Source organism: Otolemur garnettii, unplaced genomic scaffold (assembly GCF_000181295.1).
Source record: "Otolemur garnettii isolate 467f Iridium unplaced genomic scaffold, OtoGar3 scaffold00054, whole genome shotgun sequence".
Classification (NCBI taxonomy): domain Eukaryota; kingdom Metazoa; phylum Chordata; class Mammalia; order Primates; family Galagidae; genus Otolemur; species Otolemur garnettii.
In genome coordinates, this window is record NW_003852449.1 from 4281711 (window position 1) to 4291987 (window position 10277).

At 45.4% G+C, this 10277-nt stretch overlaps 1 protein-coding gene across 1 annotated transcript in view; it reads left to right on the plus strand.

Moving 5' to 3' along the window:
- NIN (ninein) overlaps positions 1–10277 on the plus strand; it is a 96456-nt gene that overhangs the window by 62454 nt on the left and 23725 nt on the right. Inside the window, exons 13-17 of the mRNA XM_023514491.1 lie at positions 1266–1410; positions 3491–3612; positions 5110–5615; positions 6455–8593; positions 10116–10241. Coding sequence (XP_023370259.1) covers positions 1266–1410; positions 3491–3612; positions 5110–5615; positions 6455–8593; positions 10116–10241 — 3038 coding nt within the window. The remainder of the gene's footprint in view (positions 1–1265; positions 1411–3490; positions 3613–5109; positions 5616–6454; positions 8594–10115; positions 10242–10277) is intronic.

A 10277-nucleotide genomic window follows, 5' to 3' on the forward strand; every position in this document is an offset into this window, starting at 1 on the left:
CCATCATTATTGTTTGGCGGGCCCAGGCTGGGGATTTGAACCCGCCACCTTAGGTGTATGTGGCTGGCGCCTTAGCCGCTTGAGCCACAGGCGCCGAGCCGGGAGAAGCATTCTTGTTCTTGCTCAGGCTGGTCTCAAACTCCTGAGCTCAAGCAATCCACTGGCCTCGGCCTCCTAAAATGCTGGGATTACAGGTGTGAGCCACTGTGCCCAGCCAGTGCAAGTTTCTGTATGGCTATATTTTTTCATTTCTCTCGGGTATGTACTGAGTGGTAGAATTGCTGTGTTTGTTGTACAGTGATTCTGTGTACCATTTTGAGGAACTGCCAAACTTCTTCCAAGTGGTTGGATCCATTTTACACACCTACTGGTCTAAGAGTTCCAACCTTTCCACAACTTCACCAACAGTTGTCAGTGTATGTCTTTTTGATTCTAGCATCCTCAGGGCCAGGGAAGTAGATTCCATCCTGGTTTTGATTTGCATGTCCCTGATAGCTAATGATGTGGAGTATCTTTTTATGTACTTACTGGTCATTTGCTTACTTTTGTTATAGAAATATGTATTCAGATCACTTGCCCATATTTTTACTGAGTTCTTTGTCTTTCTATTATTGAGTTGTAATAGTCTTTATATATCCTAGTTACAAGTCCATCAGATATATAATTTGCAAAACTTCCATTCTGTGGGTTGTCTTTTTACTTTTTTTTTTTTTTTTTATTAAATCATAGCTGTGTACATTAATACAGTCATGGGGTATAGTGTGCTGTTTTTATGTTTTTATATACAATTTCAAAAAATTTTCATCAAACTGGTTAACATAGCCTTCATTCATTTTCTTAGTTATTGTGTTAAGACATTTATATTCTACATTTAGAAAGATTCACATGTACCCTTATAAGATGAACCATAGGCGTGATCCCACCAATCACTTTCCCTCTCCCCTCCCTTCCCCTCCCTCTCCCCTTCTCTGGTATTCTTGGGCTATAATTGGGTTATAGCTTTCCTATGAAAGCTCTAAGTTAGTTTCATAGTAGGGCTGAGTACATTGGATACTTTTGCTTCCATTCTTGAGGTACTTTGCCAAGAAGAATATTTTCCAGCTCCAGCCAGGTAAACATGAAGGAGGTAAAGTCTCCATCCTAATGGTGTCCTTTGAAGCACAAAAGTTACTTGTTAATGATATCCAATTTATCTATTTTGTTGTTTGCCATTGCTTGTGCTCCTTGCGTCACTTCTAAGACCTGGTTTGGTTTTTAAACCCCAGATATTACAAGACCAAGTGGATGAACTCCAGTCTGAGCTAGAAGAATACCGTGCTCAGGGCAAAGTCCTCAGGCCTCCTCTGCAGAATTCACTGTCAGAAGAACTTGATGTCAGCAGCGGTGGCGGTGGTGTTGAGGCCGACCAGGGTAAACACATTCACACACCATTTGAAAAAGCTTAATTAGTTAAGGCCTCCGACCTTTGTTTTTGGAACTTTGGTTGAACATAAATTTGCAAAAATCTGGCAACCTTAAAGAAAAAGACTGGCAATATTCTTTTTCTTGAGTTATTTCATTTATGCTCTGGTTTTTCATTTGTCCTTGAAGTCTTTATGAGAATATTTCCATCTGATTTTGATATGTATCAACAAAGGAATGGAAAAAATCAAAGCACAGTGGAATTTGCTGTGTTTAAAAAAGCAAACACAAATCTGGGAAGGATCCCGGCTTTTGGGGTGTTAGAATTCAGGCACTGAGCTGTGGCTGAGCCTGCCCTTTCTGAGAATGCCCTGCTGGTATGAGGATGGTTTTAGAGAATGGGCCTGCCAGCAACCACAGAAGCCATAAGTGGCTTGCTTCTGCTGGTGGAGCTGAAGGTCTGTGTTCTCTGCAAAACAACAAATAAGATAAATAACAGTTGGTGGCCCAGGCCTTTGTGGAGACTCCAAGTCCGTGGCTGGGCAGCCGTTGTCAGGGGGCCTCCCACATTCTCTCAGTTCATTTCTCCCCTCCTCATATCTTCTTGGGTATGTTGAGTTTGAATTTTAGAAAGAGCTTGTACAGGCAGTCTCCAAGTTACAAACATTTCTGACATACAACTCGCACCTCCACACAGAGGCTCTTGCAGTAAGTCCCTGAGTTACTAATACCCAACTGATGTACAGCTCTCACAAATGGAGGCTATTGTGAGCGACAGGTGAATATACCTGTTCCAACTTACATACAAATTCAGCTTGAGAACAAACCTACAAAAGAGATCTTGTTCATAACCCAGGGACCTAACTATAGTTAATTCTTCTATTATAAATAGCTTTCCCCACTGCCACTTGGGCAGGAGTACAATTCTTACAGAGGTTGTTTGTCCCTCATGCCTGCCCCTTATCTCCTTACTACAGAATGAGTACTATCTCCTTACTACAGGTTTGGGGAGGAAGGGGAAGGGGACTCAAGACCTCTCCTCTGATTGTTGGCTCACGGTCTAAGGATCTGAAAATAGGGTCCACCTCAGCTGCTTTTCTGGGCTTTTCCACAGATGGCCCAGGATTGAGGGTCCTCTTCTGGGGTGCAGGAAGCTGCACCATCATGGGGTGGCTTACTCCGGGGTTACTTCTCAGCTGGGGATATGCCAAAATATATGAAGATCAAGCCCAGCACAAAACTGTCTTTCCCAGCTGCTGGACCCATACCCAAGAAGAGTTCCTTTCTCTCATCTGTGTGTGTCCCCACTGAAAAACTATCTCGAGACCCTTGCCTTAGAGATGTCTGTGTGGTATGAGACATAATCTTTTTAGCCTGTGTCCTTCACATTTCATTATCTTCCTCAACCATCATCAGGGTAGTTGTAGAGCTGAACTCATGGATAGGTTGAGAATTTCCCCAAAAAAACTGCCTATAGGGTTCTTAACCTATGCCCTATTTTTTTTTTTTTTTTTACTTTACCTGAAAATTTAAGATAGGGATCCACCCACACCACAGGAAATTCATAGGACAACAGCCAGTCTTCTGTAATGTTTCAAGATGGGTCAGATATTCTTGACCCATTGAGTTAACTCCTCAAGACATGGGAGCAAGTACACTGGCCACTCATTCCCCTGCCTCACTGCCCCTCTGCTAATTGGTCATTTGTAGTTTTGGGATGGCTAGAAGTCCGGTTGGTTTGCCTCATGCTATATGACCTCAACTTGCAGCGTTTTCATTAGGGTGAGGTCACATTTAAGCAACTATTTCCCTACCTTCCCCCACTTCCTGTTCCAAAAGATGAATTCTACTAAGGTTTGGTGCCCTGCCTGGACCCGGAAGAACCTGCTCACCTTTATTCCCTCCCGGGGGCCTCGTCCTTGAACACAGAGGAGCCTTCTCTTGGCTTCTGTTGTTTCACAGTGGAACCCATCTGGGCTAATTCAGGCTGAGACTCATTCCTGAGTTCAGCTGGGCATCCCTCCTCGGTTGCCAGATCGTGTTAGTCAAAGAACCTGTTGGAGGCTCAGTGGATCCCATGTGTTTTCAGGGCTGGGTTCTGAAGAGTGCAACCCCTCGAATATGAGCATCGAGGCAGAGCTGGTCATCGAACAGATGAAAGAACAACATCACAGGGACTTACGCTGCCTCCGACTGGAGCTCGAAGATAAAGTGAGTCCTCCCACCCACCCAGTTCTCAGATTTCTTTCTTTCTTTCTTTTTTTTTTTTTTTTTTGCATTTTTGGCCAGGGCTGGGTTTGAACCCACCACCTCTGGCATATGGGGCCAGCACCCTACTCCTTTGAGCCACAGGCACTGCCCTCTCTTTCTTTTTTTTGAAACAGAGTCTCATTCTGTCACCCTGGGTAGAGTGCTATGGCCTCATAGCTCACAGCAACCTCACACTTTTGAGCTCAAGCAATCATCATGCCTCAGCCTCCCAAGTAGCTGGGACTATAGCCTACTGCAACACCTGGCTAATTTTATTCTTCTATTTTTAGTAGAGACAGGGTCTCTTGTTCAGGCTTGTCTCAAATTCCTAAACTTCAGAGATCCTTTCTCCTCTGCCTCCCAGAGTACTGGGGTTGTGGGTGTGAGTCACCACACCCAGCCCAGATGCCAGCCCCCTCTGAGCTCTGACGGCCCTTTACACATGGCATGCTCCCAACTCTGTTTTCTCACAGAGCAACACATTCTGTGTGTTTCCTCTGCTGTCTGGTGACTTCCAGGGACCTGCTTCCTCAGGATGATTTTTTATGCTGAGAGGAAGGCCGGCCTTTTCCTCCTGAGAGAATTTCACCAAAATGTACTGTCTGGCAGACATGAAACTTGAAGCTTTAAGTCCATTATGTTATTTCCAACTGGTTGAAAAACATCTTACTAAAAACCCAAAAAGCCCTTTGATGTTGCATTACCTGTTACATCAGGCAGAAGTTCTGAGCCTTGGCCTCCAAACCCCTCACCACAGGGCTTCAACTTATATTTCCAACCTCCCATTCCCTGTTCATGCCAGTATCTTCCAGTGAAACCAGATGGTTCCTGATTGTCCATCAAACTCTGTCTTCTTTTGCTTGTGCTGTTACAAACTGTGCCATTGTTATTTTTTTCCACCTCTTAGAAATCTACATAATTTCTATCAGCTGCTACCTCAAGCATCCTGAATTTCCCCAACCAAATGTGATTTCCACCCCTTAAAGTCCCGGGGTCACACTGTAGCTCCTTGCTCTGTGCCTTTTCTTGTACGTTGCCTTCTAGTCTATACACCCTTGCAGTTGTCATCCCCGCAGCTGGTCTGGCTTCTACCAGATGGCAGGGACTATATCTTACCCAGCTTTGTGTGCCCGACAGGTCTGCAGGCACCTGACAGGTGTTCAGTAAATGTCTGAATTTAAGGCTCTAAGTTTGCAGATGGAAAGGGTGCGTGAGGATCTGCTCAGTTCTCAATAGAGTTCTTCAGACACTAATAAAATACAACCCAGTTAAAAAAGGAAAGCAAACCATGCTTGCCTTAAATACCTTGCTGAAAGTGTTTTTGAATTGCTACTATAAAACAAAATGAGGAAACCCAGAAATATCTTACAGGAAAAAAAGTGCTTGCTGCCCCCTCTTACGGCCCTTTCCGCAACCTCGAGTTGCAAGGTCACGCGGTGGGCCCCTGTCTGCCTGCAGGTGCGACATTACGAGAAGCAGCTGGACGAGACCGTGGTCACCTGTGAGAAGGAGCGGGAGGACATGAGGCAAAGGCATGAGAACGAAATACAAACCCTGGAGAAACAGATTCGGGACCTTCAACATGAGATCGCCGAACTTCAGGGGCAGGCGTCGGAGCTCAGGGAGGCGCACGTGGAGGCGGCGCGCGGGCACGAGCGGGAGAAAGCGCGGCTGCGGGCGGAGTTGGAGCAGGAGGCGGCGGGCCTGCGGGAGGCGCTGCGGCGGGAGCACGAGCGGGAGCTGGCGGCCAGGCTGGCCCGGGTCGAGGAGGACTTCGAGCGCGAGAGGGAAGGGCTGCGCCGGAACAGCGCCTGGACGGACGAGAAGGTGCGGGGCCTGACCCGGGACCTGGAGCGCCTGCACCAGGAGCAGCTGGCCCGCCTGCAGGAGCAGCACGCGCGCGAGAAGGAGGAGCTGAGAAGGGAGCTCGTGGAAAAGCACCAGCGGGAGCTTCAGGAGGGCAGGTAAGAGAGTTGGGGGGCTGGAGCAGCCTGACTCGGGGGTCAGGAGACTTGGACAGGTCAGATGGAATGGAAGCCGTTGACTTCCTAGACTCTTAAAGTGTTTTGACCACTTAAGCCTACCTCCGGGTTATTGAAACCGTTTTGTTTTTAAAAGAGAAAAATCAATTTATGTCCTAAGGTTCCAGATGAGGATAAGATGATCCCAAATGTAGTTCTTTTCTGGTTCGATCCTCTTGCTTTCTGAGTAAAGCTGTGTCTGAGCTGGATTCTGGGCAAAGTTACATTTTCCTCCAGGGCTATGAAGCAGCGCCTTCCGTATGTGAAATTCTCAGATGGATTTGAAGGCTTTGCCCTGAGCAACTTGCTGCTACTTTATTAAATAAGTAGCAAGAGCAGAATGAATTTGTCAGTATGTGTGGTTTGTGTGCCTAATATCCTATAGTAAAATGAGGGAATGTTATCTATTCCCCCAAGTTAGGGGTCAGCTTAATATGCATTTGATCATTTACAGTAAAATATCAATTTAAGTCTTTGTTTTAAAATCCACAAATACATCTAGGAATATGCCAAAGAATTTGATTTCTAAAATTTCCCTCTGACTATTGAGAAAGGTAAGTCTCTTAGATTAATTATGGCTGCCTGTCTTCTGAGAGGCTGACCTCTCAGAAATGAGATCCTATTTCTAATGCAAATGAATCACAGAGGAGTAAGTTAAGACCACTTTGAGAAAGTATTTCAGTTATTTGCTTAGCAGCTTCCTCTGTGTGTGGAAAAGTGTTTTGTGTTTGCTGACGAAGTTGGCAGCAGTTTCAGTAATGCTGTATGTTGACTACATTTAGGGAAAAAATGGAAACAGAGTGTAATAGAAGAACCTCTGAGATAGAAGCCCAGTTTCAGGCTGACTGTCAGAAGGTCACTGAGCGGTGTGAGAGTGCCCTGCAGAGCCTAGAGGGGCGCTACCGCCGAGAGCTGACCGACCTCCTGGAACAGCAGCACGAGGAGAAATCCCAGTGGGAGTTTGAGAAGGACGAGCTCACCCAGGAGTGTGCCGAAGCCCAGGAGCAGCTCAAAGAGACCCTTCAGAGAGAGAAAGCAACTTCCCTGGTCCTGACCCAGGAGAGAGAGATGCTGGAGAAAACGTACAAAGAGCATTTGAACAGCATGGTCATCGAGAGGGAGCAGCTGCTCCAAGACCTGGAGGACCTACGAAATGTGTCGGAAAGCCAGCAAAGTCTGCTGTCTGGCCACATCCTTGAGCTGAAGAGCAGTCAGGAGAGAGAGCTGAGGGACCGTGAGCAGGTCCTCTGCCAGGCAGGGGCCTCGGAGCAGCTGGCCAGCCAGTGGCTTGAAAGGCTGGAAATAGAACGGGACCAGGAAAGACAGGAAATGGTGTCCAAGCTTCAGGCGCTGGAGAGCATCCACAAAGTGACCTGTGAGAAAGCAGATCGCCAGAGGGCTGACATGAGCGCAGAAATCTCCAGGCTCCAGAACAAAATCAAGGAAATGCAGCAGGCAGCATCCCCTCTCCCCAGGCCTCAGAGTGACTGTCAGGCGGCAGAAACAGAGGAGATGGAAGGAAGGGGAGCCATGTCCCTGCTTCAGCAAGGGGAGCGGCTATTGGAAGAAAATGGGGATGTCCTCCTCAGCCTGCAGAGAGCACATGAGCAGGCAGTGAAGGAAAATGTGAAAATGGCTGCAGAAATTTCTAGGTTACAACAAAGGTTGCACAAATTAGAGCCAGGGTCAGTGATGTCTTCTTGCTTAGATGAGCCAACTCCTGAGTGTTTTGGAAAGTCTTCAGAACGCACAGAGCTGTTCTTACTGCAAAACCAAATGAAGCGAGTGGAAGGTGCAGCCAGAAGCCACATCCTGAGTGACCCAGAAGGCAGCGAGGTCCAGGACCTGGAAAGTACAGGGACAAGCTCTGCTCGGAGGCAGGAGGTCAAAACAGAGGACTCGGAAGCTTCCATAGAGAGTTTTTCTGAGCTCGAAAATAGTGAAGAGACCAAGACTGAAAGCTGGGACCTGAAGAATCAGATTAGTCAGCTTCAGGAACAGCTAAAGGTCTTACGTGCAGACTGCGATCGAGCTTCTGAAAAGAAACAGGACCTACTTTTTGATGTTTCTGTGCTGAAAAAGAAGCTGAAGATGCTTGAGAGAGTCCCTGAGGCTTCCCCCAAGTATAAGTTGTTATATGAAGATGCCAGCAGAGAAAATGACTGCCTTCAGGAGGAGCTGAGGATGGTGGAGACGCGGTACCACGAGGCGCTGGAAAATAACAAGGAGCTCACCGGAGAGGTTCTCAGGCTGCAGGAGGAGCTGAAGAAAATAGAGGAAGTGGCAGAAACATTCCTTAGCCTGGAAAAGAGCTATGATGAGGTGAAAACAGAAAACGAGGAGCTGAATGTTCTAGTTCTGAGGCTACAGGGGAAGATTGAGAAGCTGCAGGGAAGAGCAGCCCGGCAGTGTGACTGCTTCTCCTCGTGGGAGGCCAGTTCAGATAACCTGGAAGTCGAGCCTGATGAAAAGACGCTTGAACTTGGTCAGACACTGGAAGAGCACACGCCCACAGGTATGAGCGTACACCGTGGTATGGAAGGCTGTAAACAAGAAAACTGTGAGCAGGGGAACCCAGGGCTCTTGGAAAGCAGAAAAGCACGTGAAATGGCCTGGTTACCTGGAACAATTCAGACACATCAAGAAAAGCCAAGAGAACAGAATCAAGTCTTCCCGGAGGAAAACCTTGGCCTCCTGGGCTTTCAAGAGAAACATTTTCAGTATCAGGCCACAATAGCAGAGTTAGAGCTGGAGAAAAAAAAGCTACAGGAGCTGACAAGAAAGTTGAGGGAGAGAGTCACTACTTTAATTAAGCAAAAAGATGCCCTTTCTCCAGGAGAGGAGGAGGAGGAGCTGAAGGCAATGATGCATGACTTGCAAGTCACCTGCAGTGAGATGCAGCAAAAGGTTGAGCTTCTGAGGTAACGTATGCACCTTGTAGATGTCATGGGTCCCGCAGAGCACCTCACCAAACCTAACCCTGCTGCTTGCTGTGCCTAGAGAAACTAACGTGTTAGTCTCTGAGAAGAGAGCGGTACTCTACACTTCCTTCTGCTCCTGTGTCGTATTAACAAGTAAAATAACCTTGCATAGAAAGCATTCCCCTCCTCTGTAGCAAATACATGTTCCTGTGGGCTGTGACAGTTCACAGTGGCAAGTATCTGCATTGTTGATATACATCTTTAACTTTTTTCTAGCACTTCCTTTATTCATACGGATAGATTTTTTTTTTTTTGCTGTTATTTTTCTTGTTTTAAAGAAACATGTATGAGAACGAATGCCTTTTGTGTATTATTAACTCCCTTGGTAGGTAAGAACTAGCTTCTTATACTAATACAGAAAAAATGTTTTGTGGCTTACAGGTTTGCACATCACGTGAAGTGCATAGGGCTTATCATACAGACAAGGGAAATTTATCTTAGAGCTACCAGATTCTAATAAATATGCCTGGAGAATAAAGATAAAAGCAGACTGATTAGAATCACTGTCCTAGTCCTAAAAGTAGACTGATTAGAATCATTATGAAAATATAACTGCATAGTCTTCTAGCAAATTGGGAATTTTTTTTTCTAAGACAAAGTTTCTCTCTGTCACCCTGGGTAGAGTGCTGTGGCGTCATCATGGCTCACAGCAACCTCAAACTCTTGGGCTCAAGTGATCCTCCTGTCTCAGCCTCCCAAATAGCTGGAATTACAGGCACCTGCCATGATATCCAGCTAGTTTTTCTATTGCTCAGGCTGGTCTTGAGCTGAGCTCAAGCAGTTCACCTACCTCGGCCTCTCAGAGTGCTAGGATTACAGGCATGGGCTACCATGCCCAAATTTTTTTTAATAAAAACTTATTACATATTATATCATGTCTGAAGTATCTTAATAATGTGAAACATAATTATTTAATTCTGGATGTAGTTTTTCCTCTTCAGATCATTTTTGTTTCTAAAAATCAGGATATCATGAGATGCGTAAAACCACAAAGTAAACATAGCGTATATATTTTGTATGGCCCTTTGATTTATGTAGTGAATTTTCCTTCTCCAGGTCTCAAGGGCCTAAAACTAAAACTAACACAGTTTAGCGATGTGACTTATGTCCATTCAGAGCAGATTGGACTTGACATTGAAATAAATGAAGTCATCTCCCAAAGCATTGTGCTTGCCACTGGGAAATCAACCAGAGTGGGCGTTGAGTCTCCATTCCTAGCTCCATGCTTATGTTTTTTAGCTATACTTCCCTAATGTCTTTTAGTGAAATTCTTGACTTCCTGAACTAAATTCGTCAATATGTCATAATTTGATTTCTAAGAAGAAAGAAACTACTAATTTAGACTTCTCTTTATAACTGGCATGGAATACTTGTCTTATTGGAAGTTACTAGAAAATATTTTCCAAAAATGCCAGATGACTGCCTTGTTATAACGATTTTTTTTTAAATCTCTGTGCTTCAGATACGAATCTGAAAAGCTTCAAGAGGAGAATTCTATTTTGAGAGATGAAATTACTACTTTAAATGAAGAAGATAGCATTTCTAACCTGGAATTAGAGAAATTAAATGGATCTCAGGAAGAAATGTGGTAAGACATAGACTTAAATTTTCTTTCTTTTTTTTT